Consider the following 25,257-nt stretch of genomic DNA (forward strand, 5'->3'; position numbering starts at 1 on the left):
CACAGGCTGAGGGTCAGAAACCTGGGCTTTTCTGAGAACGGCCCCATTTCCCTAAAGCAATTCTAGCAGCACCAGCACCTTCTCGGCTCCCCTGGGGAAAAGGACGGCAGGAGCACGAATACTAGACCACCGGGTGGTTGTTTGGTTTACATCCCCATGCATTACACACCCAGCTAGGAAGATAAAACTGTTAATGAAGTATCTGCCAAGCTGTAGAATAATATAACAATAACAATAAAAATTACTATTTATGGAAGCATCTACTGTATTACAGATCCCAACATATGTAATCTCTAGTCTTCACGGTACCCATCAATATGCCCGTTTTCCAGACAAAAGCTCAAGGAGGTTAATATTCTTACTCAGAGTGTCATGACTCCTAAGGAGTGAAGCCAGGATTCAGGTCCAGGTTTGTCTGACTTCAAAGCCTGGGGGACCCCACAGTGAATCACGTGGCTCCTGGAATATTTGAGCCAAGGGGCCAACGGGCTCAGGCCTGTACCCTCCCCCTTCCCAAGAGATGTGCTTCTTCTGAGAGGTGCTGCCCCGGCAGAGCTGCCTCCAGCATCCCCTGAATGAGTGGTCCAGGCATCCCTGGGCTCTCCCCCACACCCTGCCCCCACCCCTTCTGGGTATTTCACTGGAGCCCCCTCCCTGCCAGATGGAAGAGAGCAGGCCAAGGAGCTGAGGGATGCTCAGACATCCCCTTGCAGATCTTAGAGGTATCTCTCTCACCTGAATGGCCATCGTTGATCAGGATAAACTGCTCGTTGGCAGAAACATTGTAGCCTTGGAACCCCAGGGGCACGAGGCTGGCGTCGTACTGGAGAATGTCACTGTGCAGGTCTATTGGGGACTGCAGCACACCCCCACATGATGGGTACTTCTTGGACCAGCTCTTCTCCCCATCGGGACCTGGAAGGGGAGATTCAAGCCCAAAGTTTAGTCAGTTTTCCACAAACATTCTTTCCTCACTTTCTAATCCTGTGTTCAATACAATCACTCCTTTTCTCCTCTTCGTCCCCACAGGGATATTCTTCAAGACCCAGAGATCTCAGCCTACTGCTCACTTGCTCTTAAAGTGATGTGGGGAAAGAAGGACTCTTAGAGCAGCCCCATGCCAAGGACTAAGGCCCACCAAGCTCCGTTTGAATTTTACATTGTTCGTATTTTGACACAGTACACATCCTCTCCACGTGAAGACCTATTGATTTTCAGCAATTTTGCATCTGTTTATGGAGCACCTGTTATGAGCAGGAATTACTCAGGGTCTCAGGTCCGCCGGGTTGAACACAACAACAGGGCCCCTGCTTGCCCAAACTTGCATCCTTTGGGATACTTCAGGCTGGAAAAATTGGTGTAGGACTGACCACAGCTCCAGATAGGTCTTTGGGGCTGGTGGAGGTATGACCTTCCTAATAGGAAACCCTTGAGGACATTGACTCTTGATACCCACATCTAGAGCAAATATAAAACCCAATCTGATAGGGATGCTTGAAAAATATCGAGTAATTATATGCCTGGAATCACAGAGCTCAGTGCAAAGTTTATACTGGGAGAGTGTGACAATACAACAAACTAATGCCAAACTACCAGTGAGCAGGAAGAGACTTAAAAAATAAATCCTCCAGGGCTCAGGCTTCTTGCTAACTACCGGGTAATTGTCCTTCCTCTGGAAATGGCAATAAACCCTCCAATCCCACGTTCAGATAAACTTTCTTACTCCCACAGGGAAAAAAAATCTTTAAAGAATGTAAAGCTGTGTTTAAAAGATTATCTCCCGTGGTAATTAAATGGATTTTCAGGTGGAGGTTTCCCCAGAAAAGCAAGTAATTGGCGTGTCATGGCTCGTTAGGGTGGAACCATGGTGCTCTGTGGGTTCTCTGTGAGTTAGGACCCAAGCTTTGCCATCTGGGGTCCATTCGTCAGTATTTCAGCACCAGGAATGAAACTGGAGCAGAGGACAAAGGAACACCACTTCTTCCGGGAACCCGTCCATAGACAGCAGCACTATTTCACAAGAGTGGACGTGTGTACACTGGCCTCACAGAATCTCAGCTCCCTACCCCTTGTTCTCTAACTAGGAGACTTCATCTGAGAGTAAGGAGAGTCGGAAGAAAAACTTGCTATGAGGAGTTGATCCAAGGTCTGGACATACACGGTAGAACCCTACTAATTTTTCAGGCTGTCAACCTTTGGATATGCCTTCTTGGAAATGTTAGAGCTTGAAGGGATTTCAAAATGTCCTGTCCAACCTTTCACTGGACACCAGTTTTCTCACTTGCGCATGTCAGAGTCGTCACTGAGCTATATTTTAATTTTCAAGACCTCATAGCCCTGGACTCAAAGCAACTCAACCACACCAAGATGGCAGAGGGAGAGGGTAGCAAGAGGACACCAAGGTAAGACCATTACTCAGCTGAGGACAAAACCAAATTCCTTAGGGACAGCAGGAAGCAGAGATGGAGCAGTCATGAGGTATCATGCAAACCCTCAGGTCAGGAAGAGGCACAGCTCTGGGGTGGCAAGCCTTCTAGAGTGAAGGCTGCCAGCCTTTTTGTTGCTCCCAATGACGTTTGGATCCACGGCCAGGGTGGCAGAAGCTGCCGGCCAGGCACAAAAGGAGAAACCCCGTAAGTGAAGAGGTACAGCAATGAGATGATGATTTCTCTTTGGACACATGACTAAAGGGAACTGGGTTAGGACTTTCTCTTCCCAAAACAGAGGTTCCAAAAGGTTTCATGAAGAGGGCATTCTAGTGCTAACTAAACTAAGAACTCTTTAGGGACAGGACCATCTCATTGTGATCACTGTGAACTCATGTTGTGATTAGGGTCACACACATAACAGGCATTTGGTAAACAGTTTCCCCAAGAATAAAAGACCCCAAAGAACAGAGAGCTTGGGAAAGGTCATCAGGAGGAATTTTTCTTTTTCATTGTGCCCTAAATACTCTTTTTTGGAACTAAATACTCTTTATTGGAACTGACACTGGATTAGGTATTTGGGGGCAAGGAAGTGTTGGCAAAACCTTCTTCAGAAAGAGAAGCAGCTATGTTGGATGAGAAGAGTCCCGAAAACAAGATCAGCACCAGCCATCCCACCACCTCAGTGAGTGACCTTGAGCAAGTCACATTCCCTGCCTGAGTCTCCTTTACCCTTCATACAAATGAGAGGATTGAACACTGTGTTCTGGAAGTTCCGTTCTGGCTCTCAGCTCCGAGATGCATGGAGATTACTAGGACTAAGCGCCTCCACCCTCTGTATCAGGCAAGTTTGAACGGGTTGGAGAGAGCCACTCATGCCAAGCAGCTAGCTCCTGGGCATGTGACAAGGTGCCTGGTGGGAAGCGGCTGTTGGACTGAGCGCAGGGCACTGCTGCTCCCGGGGTGGGCGAGCCCCTGGCTTCAGGAACCTGCCGCGGTGTTAGCTGCCATCCCCGCTCATCTTTGAGCACCAGCCACAGCCCCTTAGGGGCAACAGGGTCTAAAAAGCTTTTTCTACTCCTGCTTTATTATTATTATTTGTAGTAGTTTTGATTCTTACAACTCTATAGGATCGGCAAGGCAAAAATTGTACCATTTTATAGATGAAGAATTGAGATTAAATGATTTGCCCTAATTAGACCTTGGCTTAGTTACAGAGTTATCTTGCCTGGGTCACAGAACCTCCATGCCCTCCTGTTTTAGTATTTATCCAGGAGATTTGGGGCATGCCTGTTTCCTCCCTCTCCCATGCTCTTCAGGAAGGCAAGGGCCATGTCACGTTCATCCCTGCCTCTCCCATAATGCCTGGCACAGAGCAGGCCCTTACCTGTTTGCGGAGCTGCATTCTGAAGCTAATTTTGTGCTTGTTCCTCTCCAGGGAAGCGTGCCCCTCTATTAATCCCCCTTGCTTCCCTACCACCCTGTATCATTTTTTTCCCATCAAAAAAGAAAAGAAAAATTAGGTCACTTGCTCAGGTTCAAAATTTACCTTCCTAGCTTCCTAGTTTACCTGCATGAGGATGTGTTCTGTTTGGGAGCACTCAGTGAGAAAGAAATCTGGTTTGCTGCCCTGTGGCCCGGGAGATGGCCTGTGAGATGGCCTGCCAAGTACGGGGCTTCACAGCAGTTCACAGGACTCCCCCACCAGCAGGGGATGGCCAGTGTCCCCTTCCTGCATGGCTGGGGACCTTGGCAGAGCAGACTCCCAAAATTGTGGCCTGTGAGTGCGAGGGGCGTGCGGTGCCGTGTGGGTGGGCACCAGGGAACGTATTGAGGTGTTGTCAGTAGACCCCTTTCAGCCCTCCACCCCTGGCCTCCGCCTGGGGGATGTGTGACTTGTCGCCGAAGTAACACTGGCCTTTTGCAGGCACCCACAGCCCAGACTGTGGCTTTTCAACTTGGTCTCAGCTTCCACACTCATGCCAAGCGCCCTGGTGCCAGGAAACCTCACTTGGGACTAACTCTTCCAAAAGAGGCATTTATTTCCAGCTACCATAAAAACTCCACTTTTCTCAGTTTTGACTTTGCCTTTCCAGTTCATTGGATTCCTCACATGATCCTGATAAAGGAGATCATGTGTATCTCCCAGTTTGTTTTTCCAAACAAAGTCAAAGCATTATTTCTTTCCAGCTCATGTTTTTCTGTTTTGAAATGTGACAGGAGATTAACATGGCCCAGCTCAAAATGCCTCTTGTGATTTCCGATTGGGAGTTATGAGGCCCAGGGTACAAGATCTGCATTACCCAAGGACCAGAATTTTTGTCATGGAAAATTTCAAACACATACAACAGCAGAGAGAAGAGCAAAATGAACCTCCATGTCCCCCAGCTTCGACAACTAACCATTGGCAAAAACAGATCAGCCTCATCTATATCGCACCCACTCTCCCCTATCCCTGGATAGTTCTGAAAGAAACCCAAATCGTTTTCATCTGTACATACTTCAGTATGTGCCACTAAAACATAAGGGCCACAATGCCATTACCACACTTAAAAAGTTAACAATTAATTCCTTAAGGTTATCAAATCTCATCAGAATTCAGTTTCCTAATTATCTCATCACTTTGTAATGGTTTATTTGTAAGTTTCGGGATTCAAGTAAGGTCCATATATTGCAGTTAGTTGACGTATTACGGCCTAGATCTCAATCTGATGGTGGGATGCCTCATCAGACAACCACTGGCCCCACTTCTTCCAAGGCTCAGAATCTCAGAGCCAGGTTGGCTCTGTCCATCCTTTGCCCTCAGTCGGTCGTGGAGTCCCACGTTTCTGTTACCACCACCTCTACCACCCCAGGACTGGCCCTCATCATGTCACACTGCACAGGCTTACTGCAGGGTCCCTGCCTCAGCCTTTCCTGTTCGCCGCCAGCCTCCTTTCTTGTGACCAAGTTTAACCAGACGTAGCACCTCCCTGTCTCCGAAGCGTGCCCGCCCCACCCAACAAAGCAGAGCAGAGCCGTAGCCATCTTTGATGGCCTGAAACACCTCAGCCTGTCAAGGCCTTCAGTGGCCCCCATGGTCAGGCTGGCATCCCGAGCCTCAGAACAAGTTATGAACTCGACCTTCACAAACGTTCTTATGCTAAAAATGTGCCTAAAACGCCGCCCTCTTTCCCCTTCACCTTTCCAAATCTTGTCCTCGCTTCAAAGTCCAGCTCAAGTCCTGCCAAAGCTACTCCAGTACTTTCTCCCTGCCCCTGACCCCCGACATGCTGGGGGTTCGCACGGTGGTACAGTGATGGGAATGCTTGTTTAAGTCTCGTGCATGACTGCTGTTTCCGGACCAGCACCTCAACCTGCTCCAACCTGAAATCCTCAACTCTGTCTGCGGATTTCAAAGTCCTTTTGAAGACTACAGCTTTTAGTCACATCCCTCCCGCATGTCTGACACAGCGGCCCTTACGAAACACTTAAGAAATTGATTTGGAGCGTTTCTTAAGCTCGTTTCAGAAATCTAGCCATAAAGGGGTGAGAGAAGAGTGTGTGTACACGTATGCACATGGTTATAGGAAGGTGAGGGTAACAAGAAGGGTTTTGTTCTTAATGGGGAGACTTAAGCATACTTCCATACAGAAGGGAAAGGGGAAGAGAGAAGGACGGTTGGATCCAGGAGAAAGAGGAGTCTATGGATGGAGTGTGGCCCTGAGAAGACAGTGGGTTGGGGAGGGTCCAGCCAGCTGAGGTAGAAATTAACTCCGGGCTGAAGGAGGCACTCGATAAATGTTCATCATATGGATCAAGAACACTGAAGCCTGCCTGGAAATGAAGCCCATGAAGTAAAAACCCAGTCAGAAATCCGAGAACTCAGCAAGCCTGCAAAGCTGATCAGAGAGGACTGGCTATGGGAAGACAAGCCATCTGGTTTTCCGCATTCCACAATGTATGCAACCAAAGTGCACCAATGAGCCTAAAAAAGTCAGTATGATTTTTTTAATGAACTTATATTTCACTACTTTCTTACTACATCCTGTGGGTTTTTTTTAAAAAAAGATTTTATTTATTTGAGAGAGATAGAGCACTAACAGTGGGGAGGGGCGGAGGGAGAGGGAGAAGCAGACTCCCTGCTGAGCAAGGAGCCCAATGTGGGGCTTGATCCCAGGACCCTGAGACCATGACCTGAGCTGAAGGCAGATGCTTAACGAACTAAACCACCCAGGCACCCCAATACATTTTGTGTCTTGTTTTAAAATTTAATTACAGAAAATTTCAAAGTAGGTACAGAAGTAAAGAGTATCGGGGCATCTGGGTGGCTCAGTCGGTTGAGCGTCTGACTCTTGATTTTGGCTCAGGTCATGATCTCAGGGTGGTAAGATCGAGCCCCATTGAGCCCACGCCCAGCGTGGAGCCTACTTAAGATTCTCTTTCTCCCTCTCCCTCTGCCCCACCTCCCCTCTCTCTAAAAAAATAATAAAAATAAATTAAAAATTAAAAAAGTAAGGAGTATCGTACAGTGACCCCATGTACCCATCTATCTATCCACAATTAGTTTAGTTTTGTCTACCCTCCTCCACTGGATGACTTTGAAGAAAATCTATGGATGCTTATCTAAAGATAAGGGGTCTTTAAAAATAACCACAATACTATTTTCACATCTAAAAACTGTTGGCAGTAATTTCTTAATGTCATCAAATATCCAGTGAGTGTTCTGGTTTCCCCAGTAGTCTCATAAACTCACTGAACGGTTTATTGGAATCAGGGTCCAGATAAGGTACATGTATTGTGACTGGTTAATATGGCTCCTAGCTTTCTCTCTAAGTGCCCGATTTCAGAGTGTACAGAGTGTGTTTACTCTGTACATATACAGTTACAGACTTATTACTGCCTCAGGCAAATAACCATTTATGCAAGTCAATGCAGGATCATTTTATTATTTTGTAACCTGTTTGCAGACATGGTATGGGGTAGGTAAAAAACTTTATGGGTTGAGTCATTTCTTATACACCTGGTACATACATTGTAATAATAAAAGCACCGAGGGGCGCCTGGGTGGCTCAGTTGGTTAAGCAACTGCCTTCAGCTCAGGTCATGATCCCAGGGTCCTGGGATCGAGTTCCGCATCGGGATCCCTGCTCTGCGGGGAGCCTGCTTCTCCCTCTCCCACTCCCCCTGCTTGTGTTCCCTCTTTCGCTGTGTCTCTCTCTGTCAAATAAATAAAATCTTTAAAAATAAATAAATAAATAAATAAATAAAATAAAAAAATAAATAAAAAAATAAAAGCACCGAGAGCTCCTTAGAAGACAAGAACTACAGAATAACTGCTAGTTTCTCACTGGTTACTCTTTCTCACTGACTGTACATCTTATGTGCTCAAGAATAATACACATTTTAATAAAAATATTGTTTGTAACTTGGACTATATCTGATGAATCTGGACACACACAGAAAAGCGCATTCGTGGTTACCCTGTTTTGAGGTTTGTCTTTTTGGTCCTTTCTAAGTCAGTCCCTCAGATCCACTGCTGCCCCTGACATCTCTTGGTGGTCGTATTCTCCCAGGTAGCCTCCTGCCCGTGTCTATGTGAGTGTCTGTGCAGACAGCTCTCTGGGCTCCAGGGCATGTCTCTTTGGAGCGGCTACCAAAACACAAGGTCAGATCAAAACCTGCCCCAGCAGATAAAACTCTCATGGCAAGGTTGACATATTCTGGATGTTGACACACCTTTTTCTTCGATCAATAGTCAAAGTTTCAGTCCAATAAAAGCTTTTGCTCGGGGCGCCTGGGTGGCTCAGTCGTTAAGCGTCTGCCTTCGGCTCAGGTCGTGATCCCAGGGTCCTGGGATCGAGCCCCGCATCGGGCTCCCTGCTCGGCGGGAAGCCTGCTTCTCCCTCTCCCACTCCCCCTGCTTGTGTTCCCTCTCTCGCTGTGTCTCTCTCTGTCAAATAAATAAATAAAATCTTTAAAAAAAAAAAAGCTTTTGCTCAGTCCTCCAAAGTTTGGTTTCTAAGGGGATCTGAGTATATAATAAAAATGGACCACATCCTGGCATGTATATTTAAATGGAAGTGATCACAGATTGTGTACCAAATTTGAATACACATTTAATGAAATGCATATTCAAATGTTGACTAAATACTCTTCCTTGGAATGCTGCTTAATTTGGAAGTTAATTCACTCATTTCTTCAACAAATGGGCCTACCATGTGTCAGACACTGTATTAGGCGCCAAAGATGCGCTAGGGAACAAAACAGATCTGGTCTCTGTCCTCATGGAGCTTACATTCCAGTGGAAGAGACAGACAATAAATTGCAAAGAAGCAAACGAATACATAAATTAAAATTCCAGTCTGCAATCAGTGCTATGAAGGAAATAAGCGAGGAAGAGGATAGAGAACACGGAGGGATCACTGTAGACCAGGTGCTACCGGAAGGCTTCTCAGAGGAGGCGCCAGTAAAATTGAGATTTAAGGAATGGAACTGAGCCAACCATGAGCAAAACCAGAGGAATGGAATTCCAGAGACAGGGCACAGCAAGTTCAGAGGGCTTGCTGCAGCAGAGAGCTTATATATTTTATATGCATGTGATGAATCAACTCAGAAAGAACCTAGGATTCATCTGGCTTCCCCTTTCCCAAGCCGGGCATCATCCTACTACTAGGCTGAGAATCATGCGGCATCATCTGCTCATGTACACTCCTCTGTCTGTTAGAAAGGTCCCCCTTTCAGGGGGCTGGTACCTACCTTTCCCTGAGGGCCATCAGCCATGGGCCTGTGCCTAGAGCCACCCAAAACATGGCTAAGCCACAGGACCCCATTCAGTGGGGGAAGGCAGCCTTCGGGCCCCCTCTAAATCCATCTTGAATCCACACATCCTCAGGATGTTGGGATGTGGAAGCCACATTTAAAGTTTAATATATACTTCATAGCTCCTGCAGGTCCCTTCCGAAGTTGATTAAAAGACATACAGCTTCTCACAGAAGTCCGGGGGCGGGGCATTCAGCTGGCTGGGTCCTGGCCCCCCTGCAGGAGGCCACATTCTGCCAATTCTGCCTGTTTTCCTGCCAGTCAAGTGGAGAGGCATGGCCATAAATACCAGGATCCTGCCCAGAAGGAAAGGAGGCTAGCCGGTTGTGGGTTAATGATTGATAGATGAGGTCTTATGACTTTATTATAAACAAGTGGAGGCCAGGGAATCAAACTGGCATTTTCCTTTGTTAACGTTACAAATGAGTCAGAGACAGGGCAGTGAGCGAGGGCTAGAGAGTCCGGGTTACTTGTTATTTACAAAGCTTAAAGCAGGATTGCCTTGGATTTTATGTTATAGGTTAATACAAAGGGGAAAGTCTTCTGAAGGTGACTTCATCTATACTTTCTGTCAAACTCTCCTCTTTGTTATTTCAATTCGTGTTTGGGCCAGCTTGAGAGGAGGGGCTGACACTGGGGCTTGGGCATCATTTCCGGTTTAGCCATGGGGTTGGGAGGCGGAGGAGAGGTGAGCTTTAAGACTGGCCAGCAGCTCACTCTCTGCTAGCCCTCAGCAGCCCTTCTCCTTCACTTGCCCTATCTACAGGCACACAAAGTCAGATCGAAACCTGCCCCAGGAGATAAAAACAGTAATGCTGGGGTTGTGAGTGAGAGGGGACTGTTTCCCCCTTCTCTGTGCTCCTGTAGAGTCCCTGGCATTTCTCTTTTCCTAGCAACACCTACACTTATCAAAATAATATTCTATATCTTTCTACCCCAGTAGACCAGCGGTTCCCAAAGTGTAGTCCCTAGGCAAGCATTATCATCATCATCACCAACACCAATCATGGTCACCTAAGAACTGGTTAGAAACGCAGATTCTTGGCCCCACCCCACGCCTCCTGAATCACGCACTCCGGGGGGTGCCCAGTGGCTGTCACCAAGCCCACAGGTGATGCCGCTGTTCCTGGAGGCTGAGGACACTGCACTTGGCTTTCAGCTTGCCTCTCTCGCTCTTAGGTCCCTGCCTCCTACCCCAGAGCTTGGCAAACTCAAGTGGCCAACAAATGGTTCTTGAGCAACAACAGCGACAAACCAGTAAGTGAAACAAGTTGCTACAGCAGGAATAGCCTCAGTCCAGGGGCAAAACCTGGCAGGCCCCGGTCCCTGGTCAGAGCTCAGCCCACGCTCTTTCCCTTCGGTCTTCCTTGACTCATTCACAAACGAATCGTGGTGTAAAAATGTGAAGTCCGCAGTCAAACCAGATGTCCTGGTCCACCCTCCTTAAAAAGAATATTAAAAATACTCTTTCTCCATGCTCAAGCATCTCTGAATAGAAAAGGCTGCAGACATCATCTTTTGAATGTACTAGCAGATGGATAATTCTGGAAACAATAATGGTGTTTGTGGTAATTATTCAATGTTGACTATTAGGAACATAATTTCCTTTTCTCAATCTGGTTTTATGGCTCATTTTTAAATTTTTTTTTATTGTGGCAAAATATACATAACATAAAGTTTACCATTTTAACAATTTTTTAGTGAATTTGTGCCATTAAGTACATTCACACCGCTGAGCAGCCGTCACCACTATCCATTTCCAGATCTGTTTCCGTCACCCCAAGCGTACATCGCTAGTGGGAATGTGAAATGGTGCAGCCGATACGGAACACAGTGTGGTGGCTCCTTAAAAAGTTAGAATTACCATATGATCAGCAGTTCTATTCCTAGGAATATACTCAAAAGAAGTGAAACCAGGGACTCAAACGGATACTTGGACACCAATGTTCATGGCAGCATTATCCCCAGTTGCCAAAGGGTGGAAATACCCCAAGTCTATTCATCAACACATGAACAGATAAACAAAATGTTATATAGACATGCAATGGAATACAATTTGTCCATAAAAAGACTCATCTCATTTTGATGTACAATTTCTTTTCCTAGAGTCCCACCTTGTAGATGTTTAAGGGGAGCTGAGGTAGGTCTCTATATTTGCACACCTGTCACCTGTCACAGAATGAAAATTATGCAGATGCTCAGTAAACCCTCACTGGTTGAGGAAAGCTATCTGTAATTTCTTCTCGAGTCTAACCTCAGAGCAGTTGTCAAACATGAGTGAGCATCAGAATCCCCTGGAGGGCTTGTTAAACACAGATTGCCGAGCCCCACCCCCACAGCTTCTGATTCAGCAGCAGGTTTTGAGTGGAGCCTCAGAATCTGCATTTCTACCAAGTTCCCAGGTGTGCTGATGCTGCCTGTCTGGGGACCACACTTTGAGAACCCTAGAGCCGTATTCCTTAACCCTGGACCTACTCTGGCATCTCTGAGGGCTCTTAAAAGTTTGCCCCTGGCCCCAGCCCCTGAGATCTGCTTAATTGGTCTTGGGTGGGGTCCACACACAGGAAGCTTCGAAAAGCTGCCCAGGTGATTCTAATGTGCAGCCAAAGTCGAGAAGAGCTGATGAAAAGCCCTCCTCAGATCAAAGGCCTTGACGTCGGAGCCGGGGCTTTTACCCTCCCTCACCAGGGTAAGATTGCTTTTTTAATTTTTAATTAATGTTTTCTTGTGGTAAAATATATATAATATAAATTTATCATTAGTGACATTTGGTATGTTCACACTGGTGGGCAACCATCATCACTCTTCAGCTCCAGAACATTTTCACCACCCCACAGGGAAACCCCATCCTCAGTCCCCATTCCCCTCCTTCCCTCAACCCCCGGTAACCACTCATCTACTCTCTGTCTCTATGGATGTGCATGCTCTGTACACTTCGTGTCAGCGAATCGATATGTGGCTTTTGGGTCCGGCATCTTTCACATAGTGCAATGTTTTCATGGTTCATCCATACTTCCTTTTTATGGCTGAATCATATCCCCTCGTACGGACATAGCACCATTCATTTATCCGTTCATATCATTGCTTTTTACTGCAGTTTAAATATTTGACTCTGGTTCAATTGCACCTCTGGTCTGTAAAATAGCTGTTGACTGGAATCAAGCAGCAGTGTTTCACCTGTGTGGGTTTTAGAAGAGGCTGTGACTGTGGGGCACCTGGGTGGCTCAGTCAGTTAAGCGTCTGCCTTCAGCTCGGGTCGTGATCTCAGGGTCCTGGGATCGAGCCCCGCATCGGGCTCCCTGCTCGGCGGGAAGCCTGCTTCTCCCTCTGCCCCTGCCCATCCATCACGTGCGCGCTCTCTCTCTCTCAAATAAATAAAACCTTAAAAAAAAAAAAACAAAAAACTCTGTGACTAAAGCCAGTGTGAAGGCAAGATGGAGAAGACTCAGCCTGGTTTCCTGGAAACATGGGTCGAGGGGTCAACGAGGCTATTATTTGTAACAAGCTCCCGAATGAAAAGGGGAAGCTTCACCCCGTAATGCTAACAGAGGCGTATTCCATAGAAGATGGTGTAGCAATGTTTCCTGGCACCGGAAGCAAGTTGGTGGGAGAGCAAATGACGGGGGCAGAGGCTGCCTCTGAGCCAGGCTCTTTCCCTGGCAACGGGAGGTCTGAAAACGTCTCAGGCGCTTTGAATCGTTGGTACAGCTGTCCCCTCTAGCTGACAGAGGCTGCTCATCTCCCCCCCACACACCCCCCCACCACTCATCTTTGTTAAAAGTGTGAGGCTGGGGGTGACCAACTGTGACTGCATTCGGGGTTAGACAGTAGGTCAGGGACAGTGCTGGATATCCAAGCTGAAAGTGACCCCCGCAAGGTATTGAGTTGTGGACTTTTGATGTCTGTTAGCAGAACCAGTACCTACCCTTTTCACTTTCACTGTGATCTCTCACCTCCGTTTTGCAGCCAAGCATCTTCCAAGAATTGTCTAAGCTGCTGGCTTGTGCATCTTCACTTCCCATTCAGACTCACTGCTCTGTGACTCTGACTTGAGGCCCACATCCCACTGAATTCAAATAGACTCTTCAGTCCTGGTTTTTCTTGCAGCCCTTGGCCCCAGTGTCCCCCACCACCCCATTTCTGAAATCTTTCCTCTTGCACTGTCTGTCGCTCCCTGCCCCTTAATGTCAGCTGTCCCATGGTTTTGTCCTTGGCTCTTTCTTTTTTCTCGCACAGGCCCCTGGGCTAAGCCTCTCCCCTCCTATGGTTTCAACACCACCTCTGCCCTGCCCAGTTTCCTCCTGAGCTCCAGGCCAGCTGCCTACTGGACGCCCCTACTGGATGCCCATGGCTTCCTGAAACCAGACATGGCTGGAGAGAGTGGCAGACAAACAATTAAAAAAGAATAACCAAACTTGCCATCTTTTCCTCTCTGAACATCCTCCTTCCAAAACTTCTCTCACTTCCTTCAAGGTTCTCTGTCTCAACTGATGGTACCACTCACTGCACCAAAACCTAGAATCACAATTTACTTCTTCCCATCCTCTCCTTTGGTCCCATTGCTAGGACCAGGGAAATAATGATTTTACTTTTACGTGTCTTTTTAAAAAGCTTTTTATTCTGAAAAATTTTAAATGTACAGAAAATTTAGAAGAATAGCACAATCCATTCCCATATACTCTTCACCTAAAATCACTAGCTGTTAACATTTGCCACACCTGCTTTATTACTCTCTCTATATTATATATATACACACATTATTGTTATTACAGTTCTTCCTCAGCCTGTGATGGGATTATGTCCCAATAAACCCATTGTAAATTGAAAATATCCTGTAATTTGAAAATGCACCTAACCTACCGAACATCACAGCTTAGCCTAGCCTACTTTAAGCATGCTGATACTAGCCGACAATTGGGCGAAATCATCTAACACAAAGCCTGTTGAATATCTCATGTAAACTGTTGAGTACTGCACTGTAAGTGAAAAACAGAGTGGTTGTCTGGGTACAGAATGGTTGTAAGTGTATCAGCTGTTTATCCTCGTGATGGGGTGGCTGCCTGGGAGCTGGGGCCGCTGCCCCCACCCAGTGTCACCACAGAGGATCACACTGGGTATCGCTAGCCAAGGAAAAGACCCAAACTCACAATTCCAAGTAGAGTTTCTACTGAATGTGTATCACTTTCACACCATTCTAAAATTGAAAAATGGTAGGTTGAACACTCGTAAGTCGGGGCTATCTTTTGAGAGAAAGTTTCAGACATCGAGCCCTCTTGTACTTAAATACTTAGATGTCTGTCTCCTGAGAACAAGGACATTTCCTTCCATAATCACAATACAACTATCCAAGTCAGGAAGTTTAACAATTAATACAATACTGTTATCTAGTATAAAATCGATACTCACATTTTGTACACCCAGGCTCAAAGGATCTTCCCACAGATTATGTATGATTTATAAAAGGGGAAAATGGCAACATTAAAATGGAGAAAGCTATCAGGCATTATCTTAACCAAGTGATCAAAATGCTCAGCAACGATGACATCGAGTGCCTCTTGATGAAATGCACAGTCAGGGACACATTACTTCTGCAGGATTCAAGCCAAAACCCACAACCTGAACCTCATGAGAAACCCTTGGACAAACCCAAACTGAGGGACCTTTTAGAAGATATCCAGTCTATATGCTTCAGAAATGTCACGGCATGAAAGGTCTAAAGAGACACCACAAAAACATGCAACGAGTTATCTGGATTGACTCCTGCCTCAGAAAAAGTGCTATCAGGGATCTCATGAAGTTTCTTTCAAACTTGGCCCTGCTATGTCCCCACTGGCACGGCCTTTGTTCAGCCCTGCAGCTGCATATCTGTGCCCCCACTGGCCTTGTTTCTCCAGGCTTACCCCACAGCCCTCCCCTCTCGACACTGATGCACACCGCAGCCGCACATGACTTTGCTACCAGTCTTCAGTGGCTCCTCAAGGCTGTAGGATTAATCCCAAGGTCTCTAGTGCAGCCCTCAAGACCCTCGTGATCCCACCCCCTTCTCCAGCTTTTGCTTTCCCCACTGCCACCTGTCAAAAATCTGAGGTCAGGTTTGGGTGGGGGGCAGATAAAATTTCTCCCAAACTCACCAGTTAGGCTGCCACAGCTTCACTGCAAAGACACGAGACTCCTGAGTCCGAGACCAAGGACAGTTTAATACTCACAGCAGGAGCATCGCGACGTTTGTGCCTGTTTCCCAAGCCCCGGTTCCACAGGGCGCCACAATGAGGGCCAGGTGACACCTGCCCGTGCCAACCACTCAGCATCACGACCAAGCAACTCCACTTTTAGGAAACCCCAATCTTCTAGAGGGGCAGTGGGCAAACCTGCCCAACTGTACCCCCCCTCCCGCCCCCCCCAGGGAGACACTGTCTTTATCTTACAGGATAGCAAACAAATCTGCTCCCTGCCCCTAGAGGGAGACACTATCTCTAGGTTATAAAACGATTTGCTACATAAACATCCTTGAAATGATAGTCTGGAACCAAAGCCATCAGCCCCTCTGCCCAGAGACTTGCTGAAACACCAGAGACCCAGCGAGAGCAGTCTCCCATCACCACTCCTCCAGCACGAGGGGGCTGCAACCTGATGCTCTCTCACTGCGCCACACGCTGTCACCTGCTTTCTGGACCTCTGTGGTCCACCACGGAAAGCCATCCGCAGCCCCAAACGGCACCCCACCCATGCACAGAAACATTCACGCACTCCCCCTGCTTTGCTCCTTTGTCTTTCAAGAATCAGCTCCTCGGGCAGGCCTGACAGCCACTCTCGCCCCCAGACTGAGGCCTTTTGTGCTCCCTCGGTGTCCACAGCACCAGTGCCCAGTGTCCCAGCTCTTAATTTGCTCCACAGTAATTGCCGGCTTGCATGTCTGCTGGCCCCTCGGCTGTCAATTCGTTGAAGGCAAGGGCTGCGTCATGCTTGTCTCTCTAATCCCAGGACCGGCCCACAAAGGAATCCTTAAGGACGGGTCAAAAGCATAAGTGAATCGGTGAATAAACTCTTCTTTTAAAGCGGCCAGCCATTTCTTCCTATCACTTGAGGTCGAGTCAGGTGTACAAACCGATGAAGCTGGAAAACTGGCCTGGGACAAGGGGTGGGGCAGGTACGGGGTTCGTAAGCACCTTCCAGATTCTGGGGGAGGAACTAGAAATGTGTTCACGGGGAGGCCCTCCCCATGTTGTAGGATGGAGCACTTGGACCAGCCTTCTCAGCTACCCGGGCATGAGGCAGGGCACCACCCGGTGTTTCTGTGAAACCAGAGCCCCAGCTGAGGCCATCCAAATGCTGGTGCTTCAGGCTGGGATGCTAAGTGTTCTGTTTAGTGATCCAATGATACAAACTAGGTGCATCTTTAACAGGTCTGCCTCCGTGCAAAGAATACTCTTTTTCTAAATATGAATTTAGGTGTCCTGGACAGGAATGTTGTCCCACTTGTGATTATTTCAAACTTTAAGTCAGGCTTCTCAGCGGGAGTGATTTTACCCCTCAGGGGCCATTTGGCAATGTCTAGGGACATTTTGGAGTCCTTCTTGGCAGGTGCTCCTGGTGTCTAGTGGGCAGAGGCTAGAGATGCGGCTAAATATCCTACAGTGCACAGGAAAGCCCCCCACAACAAAGAATTATCCTGCCCAGAATGTTCGTAGTGCAGAGGCTGAGGAGGCCGGGACTAGACTATCGTGACTGCCTTGTCTGGGCCATGTGTAAGAAGGACCAGATCATACAGTGTGGAGGAGGTGTTTCTTAAAAGGATTGGGTGCGGGCGCCTGGGTGGCTCAGTTGGTTAAGCGACTGCCTTCGGCTCAGGTCATGATCCTGGAGTCCCTGGATCGAGTCCCGCATCGGGCTCCCTGCTCGGCAGGGAGCCTGCTTCTCCCTCTGACCCTCCCCCCTCTCATGTACTCTCTCTCAAATAAATAAAATCTTTAAAAAAAAAAAAAAAAAGGATTGGGTGCTTTCACTGTGAATCATCCTGGGGCCAGAAAGAGGAATAGAGGCCTGGAGACAGGGAAGAGGGAACATAGTCAGGAGGACTCCAGGCCAAAAGAGCAAGACTGGTGCCTACGTGCTGGTGGGGACCCATGGGAAAGGGATGATCTTTGCTCTCAGGGAGTACTGTGGGCAGAGAGATCTGGTCTAGGATTTTCCTTTTAGACTGTAGTTGCCTTGTGTCATCCCAGGGCCTGAACCATTTTGTTGTTGTTGTTGTTGTTGTTGTTAAATTCCAAGGCCTAATGAGTTTTTTTGGTTTTTTAAGCTACCATGTAATGAGCGCTCACTATGTGCCAGGCATCATTGTAGATCAGAGCTTGGCTACCATTTTCTGGCAGGCGGCCAGATCGCCAATATTTTAGGATTTGCAGGCTGTACAGTTTCTGTCACTACTACCCAGTCCTGCCTCAGTTCACCACAGCCTCCTAGGGACTGTGTAAATGGGTGAGCCATTTTCTCAGCTGCGTGCCAAGAAAATTTTATCTACAAAAACAGGTGGTAGGGGGCACCTATTTGGCTCAGTCGGTTAAGCGTCTGCCTTTGGCTCAGGTCATGATCCCAGGATCCTGGGATCAAGTCCCGCATCGGGCTCCCTGCTCTGTGGAGAGCCTGCCTCTTCCTCTGCCTGCCGCTCCCCCTGCTTGTGCTCGCTCTCTCTTTCTGTCAAATAAATAAAATCTTAAAAAAAAAAACAGGTGGTGGGCTGCCTTTGGCCCATGGGGCAGAGTTTGCCAACCCTCATTCTATATGCTTAATGTGTATTAATTAATCTGCATAAGGGCCCTATGATATGGGTAGCATCCTCTCATTTAATAGAGGAGGTGACAGGGCCACAGGGGTTGGATGATAAGCCCAAAGTCATGGCACCCGGAGGCAGCAAGGCGGGCCTCTGGCCCCGGCCACCGAGGCGGCTCCCAGTGTGCTTTAGCGGGCACGGAGCCTGGACAGCAGCCACAGTTAGAGGCTGGTGAGCGGCAACCCACAGGGAAGCCCTGGCTGACTGTCCAGAGCTGGAGGGGAAGAGCAGTGATGGAGCCATCTGTGACCTGGTCAGTATTCCCTGGGGAGTCTGGAAATAAGGAAGAAAAGGGATCTGATAAAAGACTCGAACTTTCTGCAGTCACCCTGGGGGGAAGCTGAACTAAAGCAAAGGATGACTGTCCTCGAACCATGGACCCGATGTTGACTCAATTCTTCACTTACCAGCTTTCACAAGGAGGAAGTGCTTTCTGATAGCTGACCTATCGCCGTCTTGCTGTTATGCAAAGCCACTCCCTCAGTTTTCCTTTTTTAGTGGTTTTTTCATGGGTCTCTCACACCTGAAGAACTTCATCCAGGCTACTTCCTCCTATCTCCTCTCCCGAGAGGCATGAAGTGCAAAAGGGCTCTGGAGCCATCCGGCCACGCACCAAGCTGTGTGACCTCGGGCATATCTCCCAGAGTCCCCGAGCTTCACTCACACAATGAAAGTGGCAGCCCCCACCTCCCATTCCCATTGTGAGGAATGAACGTGGTGGCAAAAGACTGCCATCTAGAAGTGATAGGCTCCCAAGACATGCTGGGCCCCAGGCCCTCCTGAGCTAAATTGTCTCAGTGCTTCCTTTTTCTCTTGCGGGCTGTTTGCCAAACTTTTAGAGCAAGTTCTCTCCTTCACCTCACCGGAAAACAAATCCAGGGTCTCCTTTTACTTCGAATGAGCTATGCATGGTCATGTGGCGTTGCATTTCAGCCTGCTTTCACCTCTGAAACCCTATCATCCCAGATCAAGTGTTACCCTCTCCCTGGTGCCTTCCCTGACTCCCAGAGCCAAAAATAAACAGAGAAATAAACCATTCATTCCTCGTTCACTCAACAAATGTTTCCCGAGCATCTTCCCCAGGCTGGGGTCTGTGCATCTGCCTGAGCAGCTCCTGGGGGGCTACATCCTCTTTCTGGACGACTCTCCTTGAGGCTGGAAATGGCTCCTCGCTTACCCCCGGGCCCTGCAGAGGCCCTGGAGCACTGCCTGCAGCAGGCTTATGCTAAAAAAAACAAAACAAAAAAACGCCATTGAGGGAAGAACTTCTCCAGTGATAACTGGACAAGTTAATCTTCTCCGCGAAGTAAGCGCTCGGCTGTTAGTGGAAGAACTCTCTGTGCTTCGTGGGGCAGTTACGTGCGGAGAATGCCAGGCTCCTGCACTTCATTCTTCTCCAGGTGGAACGAGTTTTCTGACCAAGCAGCTTTGCACACTCAGTGTGACTTGCACACTCAGTCTCACTCACTGATGGCACATTCCCGGCGTCATCCTTGCTGGTGCACAAGTGGAAGCATCACACCCAAAGGTTTGTCAGGAGCCGGGGAGACCCTTGGGGAGCTGCCAGAAGGAAGCACCGAGGAGTCACTTTAAGATCTCACCCGAGCGGGGCGCCTGGGTGGCTCAGATGGTTAAGCGTCTGCCTTCGGCTCAGGTCATGATCCCAGGGTCCTGGGATCGAGCCCCACATCGGGCTCCCTGCTCAGGAGAGAGTCTGCTTCTCCCTCTCCCACCCCCTCTGCTTGTGTTCCCTCTCTCACTGTGACTCTCTCTGTTAAATAAATAAATAAAATCTTTAAAAAAAAAAAAGATCTCACCCGAGCGCCTCTCCAAGCCGTGAGGCACAGGCCTCCAGTTCACCGGCGAGGGCATTGGAGTGCGAGTGTGTGTGAGTGTAGACGCACCGAAGAATGTAGCTACGCACGTGAATGTGGATGCGGACATGCGTGTGTGCTTGTGTGAGCACGCGTGCACACACGTGCCCTCCTTCCCCAGGCCCCAGAGGGATAGAGCACAGCAACCCGGCTTTCCTCGTCCTTTCGGTCTTCGCAGGCTGGCCCCAGCCCTGCAGCAGCCACACTCACACGACACGTGCGCACCGGGAGCTCCTCCTGCCCCTGCCGCCCGGGGGCCGCCCGGCCCCCTCGCTCTGAGCCACTTGTCTGACCTGCTTCTTCACCTAGGTTCGTCCTCTGCTTCCCATTCTCGCTCCTATCACCACGTTTCTTTAGCTGCCCATCCTCTTCCTAAGAACCTGAGAAGGAAATTGATTCAGGATGGCGCCTAGAGGAACCCCGACTCGAGGAACAGCCATGTGTTGCCAACAGTAACGGTGGCTGGATTCTATTGATTTTTTTTCTCCCCCAGCAACCACACCGGTCTTTGATCTCCACTTCCCATGAGTGTAGCACAAGGAACCGAATCAAATGTTTACCTATGTCAAAAGGTATTAAGTCTATTGTGTTTTCTCTAACCACTAAGCCTTTTGTCCTGATGAGGGGAAGAAAAACAAGTTAATTTGGCATAATTTGTTCCTGGCAAATTCAATTATTTACTTTTTTTAAAAAATCACTGCCTTTCCTCAATGGCATTTACACAATGTCATGATGTGCAGTGTAGGGGCATGCAACACCTGCTTATTTTGTAATTTTTATAATGAGCATCCGCCGAACGACCAGGAAAGCACATGGGATGGGAATCAGGAGACCCAAGTTGCTGGTCCTGGCTCGGCACCTCATGCCGTGTTTGGGTCACTGAGGAACTGAGTTTCCCTTGCCTCATTCGTAAATGGGGGTGGGATTTGGCTATATCAGTGTCCACACCCTATCCCTCCCACATCCCGGGGTCCCTCCTAGGCAAGATGGCAGTCTGGATGCCAATTTGAACAGAGACAGACACTCATCCACAATCAGGCTGCACTGTGTCTACATTTCTATTAGGTGTCAACATTTCCAGCTGAATTACCAACAGGTCAAGACCCCTATTACCCCTCTGTTGGTTCAGCCCCACCCCCCCAAGCGCCTCTCCCACATCCCTTTGAATTCCCTTTCTCTAGCGTTTCACACTCTTTTCACTCTCCACCTTGCAGCCGTGGTGATCCTTCTAAAATGCTTACCTGATCACCTCAGGTTTCGACTTGGAATGTTCCAGCAGTCCCCAGCTGCCTCCAGAATGAGGCCCCACCTGCTCAGCTGGCTCACAAGCTCCTTGCGCTCTGGCCCCGGCCTGTCTCCCCAGCCCCAGCCCCAGCCCCTCACATCGAGTTCCTTGGTAGTCCCCAGAACGTACCAGCCTAGGTGGTCACGGCACAATTTGTCCCTTGGCCCCCGGTGCCCTTCTACCCCTTGCCCTTTGCCTGGCTAGCTTTTATCTGTCCTCCAGGTCTCAACTTAGATATTCCCTTCTCCAGGAAGCTTTCTCTGGTCCTTCCCCCCAAACACTAGGTGAGGTCTCTTCCATGCTGATTCTCTCTGTACTGGAAGGCCCTATCTAATTCACGGTGTCCTCCCAGATTCACAGTCCCAGAATGGTGGACGCCATGCCTCCGTCACCATTTCTTCAGCATCTAGTCCAATCCTCGGCCCTCAGTATTCACTCAATATGGTGGAATGAGTGCGAACCAATTATCTTAGGCTAACTGAAAACTTTGATTGGCTTCTATGTCTGTCTTTGAATAATAACAAATGGGGACAATTAACTATTTCACTAACATATTAATTTGTTAAAACAAATCTTTGAACCAATGGTATCCATGGAGGGGGGTGGAATAAAAGAGTGGTGGAAAAAATAGAGTATCACTCTTCTAAGGTCCCTTCTAGCTAAAAATTCCAGAAATCTATCGTTATAACATTTTGGCTTAGGAGCAGGAAAAATAATCTAGAAACTGGAAGGGCAATATGAGGAAGATTGTTTAGATTTGCAGGTCATAGGACAATAGACAGTTAATCAATTTACCCCTAGGCTTCCTGGTGGCCAAAACTAAAAGGCAAACACGGTCATTTGCATGACTGCCTCAGACTTGCTACAAAACATCTTTGTTCTACAACCTTCAGTCACCTTTCCTCCCTTCTCCACTCCACACACATACTTCCCAGAAGACGGAGCACCAGGGAGGGGTCGCTGTACCACGGCACCGGGCACCATTGGCCAATGTCAGCGCTGCCTGCTTTAGGTAAATCTCCCTTTCATCAAGGCCAAGGAGCCTTTCCCGAGCCACCTGTCCCAGGAGGTGGGGGCTGCATGAACCCTTTGCCCTGACTGTGCAGGTGTCCTTCCGAAATCCGGACGGGTCTCATCCAGTTCACCCAGAAGTCACAGAGCTGATCTGGTCACAAGTTAATGATTGCAACATTGTTTAAAAAGTTAAGATGAGCTAAATAAACCGTGCAGAGCTAGACCAGCTCTGAGTCAACCAGACAGAAGGAGGTGCTGTCCTTGTATTTCTTCCTTCCTGGTTGGCATAAAATCCAATGCTTGTCAGGGAATTGGGGAGCTTGCTTGGTCCTTAAAGAAATACTTTTGTTAAAACACACACACACACACACACACATATAGAGTGCCCAATTTACTTTGTTTATAAATACTTGTAATACTATTGAACACTACCAAAAAGTATACATGAACTGAAAATTGGAAAAAGTTCTAGTTGAAAATCAAATATGGTTCCCCATCGTTGCTAGGTACTGTGTTGGACACTGTACGTACTGGCCATTAGTCTTAGACTTCTTTGCTCCCACTGTTTTCACTATCTCATTGTGGAAATTAATCATTTCAGCTCCTTTCCTTGCGTTCTTGGCATGGGACAGGTGCTTCTCAGCGAGCCTTCGTGGATCAACTACCCTATTTCATTGCTTCCAGACACAATTAATGATATAGCCCTATTTCAGAGATGCTAAAATGTAGGAAAAAATGTGTATCTGAGAATCAATGAATTATGGTCTTTGTCCAAGGCAGGCACTTGGCCGCACGGTGTGGCCCCGGAAGTCTGGCTGTGCTTCTGGGCTCCACAGTGGTGCCTGTCCCCTTCACCCCTGTGGTGGCCCCTGCACAGGAGGATGGCAGCAGAGCAGGAAAGAGGGCCCTCGCTCCCTCCCAGCAGATTGCTGGAACAATCTCTGATCCGTTCTCTTTGTCATGGAAAACCAGACTTTCCAGTTCCTGCCTGGAGCCTCCTTCACACACCTGCTTTGAAGTCAGGCTTAAATCTTCCTTTGGAGCTAGTTTACCCCAGGGCTCATCTCTCTGCGTGCTGGGGATGGGCTGCCAAGGGCTTTCACCAGCTCCTGGAGGGGCTGTGCTCTGCCCTCACCTGGATGTCTGGGGCACGTAGCAGAAGGGGCAAGTCTGGGCACAGCCGGAGGCCTGACAGGACCCCCTCCTAGCTCTGGTCAGCCTGCTCTCACCCTGCAGTCCCAAGGCCTCACTCTGCCTCAGGCGGGTGAGGGTTCCTGCCTGGGGCTCGACTTACTTAGCACTGAATCCTAACAGCCCAGCCTCAGATTTCTTCCCAGGTTCAGGCCTCCACCCTGGCACCCTAAATCAAGGATCAGCCTTGAGGCTCCCCAGGGCCTGAGCCGGGAGGCTGAGGATGCCTCGGGAACTGGTCCCTAGAGGCCTGGCAAGCACGAGGGAGATAAGGTCTGACCCCACCCTGCCCTGAAGGACACGGCTAGAAAGAACATTCTGGCCTATGAGGAGTCTGTGTTTTTTTGTTTAATCCCATTCTTTCTCACAAAGGAAATGTCCTATTTGTTCAGTAACCTCCTTGCTATTAAAAACTCAGGTAATTCAGCAAAGCATGAAGAAGCCAGCCCTTTCTAACACAGCTCACGTTTGTTTGGTGCTACAGAGTTTACGAGGCATTTTCCCACATATTAGCTAATATAATCCCACCCTGGGAGGTGGAGGGAAAGAAAACGGTGATTAGCTGTATTAGGTGCTTGCTCTGTGCCTACATTGTCTTACTTAATCCTCCCTGAAGCAGGCCGGTGCTTCTCAACCAGGAGCATCAGAACCCCCTGGTAGGTTTGCAGGGGCAGGGAGGGCAGCCCCAGAGCTTTTGATTTGTAGTTAGATCTGGGATGGGCCCAAGAATTTGCATTTCTAACAAGACGAAACAGGGTGCCTTTGTGACTGCTAAAGAACAGGAGTGAAGGGATTGGGCTTTTCTTCCCAGCCTCCTTCCACCTGTTTCATTTCTAGGGCATCCTGAGTCCCAGGGGACCCTGATGCTGCTGATCTGAGGCCCGCATTCTGAGAACCACGGAGGTAGATGCTCTTACTCCCATTTGGTAGCTGGAAACACTGACGTTCAGAGGGGAGAGGTTAAGTTACTCTCCTAAGGCCATTCAGCCAGAAAGTGGCCTTGCAGATATTCATGGAGGTCCGCCTGGTTCTGGGCTCTGCACACTGTCCACTTCTGCCTCCCCCAACTCCCCTGCCCCTACACCTGCCTCTAGGAACTAATCCTAGCTTCCCTATTGTTTCACCCAGCTGGTAAGCCCAGCTGCAAACACTGAAATGCAGGCCGAGATGCCCCCAGAACACACAAACCTCAATTCTGCAACTCAGAAGAGCTGAGAAATAATTCTGAGTGGGTGGACCATACCACATCCTAACAGACCCTGGATGTCACAACTTCAATTAGAAGTAACTGGAACTACAGCACAGATTGCAGAAATGATAGTGGGTTGGATTGCTGGCCTCAAGGGAAATCCCTAACGCACAGGGAGAGGGATTCAGCTCCCTGGTATGAAAAACATGTTCTAGCCTTTTCTCGCCTCTCTCCTCAGAGTGCTTTGTGCCTCTTCCCATTCATCCTCAGGACGGCAGCTGGACTGGGGGAGAGGTCATGGGGGTGTTTGGAGTTGGCTGAGCCTCTCTACCTTGGGTAAAGACAAGACCCATTCGTAATTAAATCAGCCTTTTAATTGCACGTGTTCCCTCACTGCAGTCTTAAGTTGGCCCTTGAGCTCTGAGTCTGCTCTCCATGCTGCATTTGAGTGTGAGGCCACACGGCGCCTTTATCCCAACTACAGAATAGAAAGTAGGGAGATTTAAATGGTTGAAAGACCTCAATGTGAGACAGGAGTCCATCAAAATCCTAAAGGAGAACACAGGCAGCAACCTCTTTGACCTCAGCCGAAGCAACTTCTTCCTAGAAACATCGCCAAAGGCAAGGGAAGCAAGGGCAAAAATGAA

General features: G+C 48.4%; 1 protein-coding gene across 7 annotated transcripts in view; it reads right to left on the bottom strand.

Moving 5' to 3' along the window:
* CA12 (carbonic anhydrase 12) overlaps nucleotides 1–25,257 on the bottom strand; it is a 55,917-nt gene that overhangs the window by 21,122 nt on the left and 9,538 nt on the right. For all 7 annotated transcript variants that reach the window (XM_081829587.1, XM_081829586.1, XM_081829585.1 and 4 more), the window contains exon 3: nucleotides 736–915. In XM_081829587.1, coding sequence (XP_081685713.1) covers nucleotides 736–915 — 180 coding nt within the window. The remainder of the gene's footprint in view (nucleotides 1–735; nucleotides 916–25,257) is intronic.

Source organism: Leptonychotes weddellii, chromosome 9 (assembly GCF_054177405.1).
Source record: "Leptonychotes weddellii isolate Sample4059 chromosome 9, ASM5417740v2, whole genome shotgun sequence".
NCBI classification, from domain to species: Eukaryota; Metazoa; Chordata; class Mammalia; order Carnivora; family Phocidae; genus Leptonychotes; species Leptonychotes weddellii.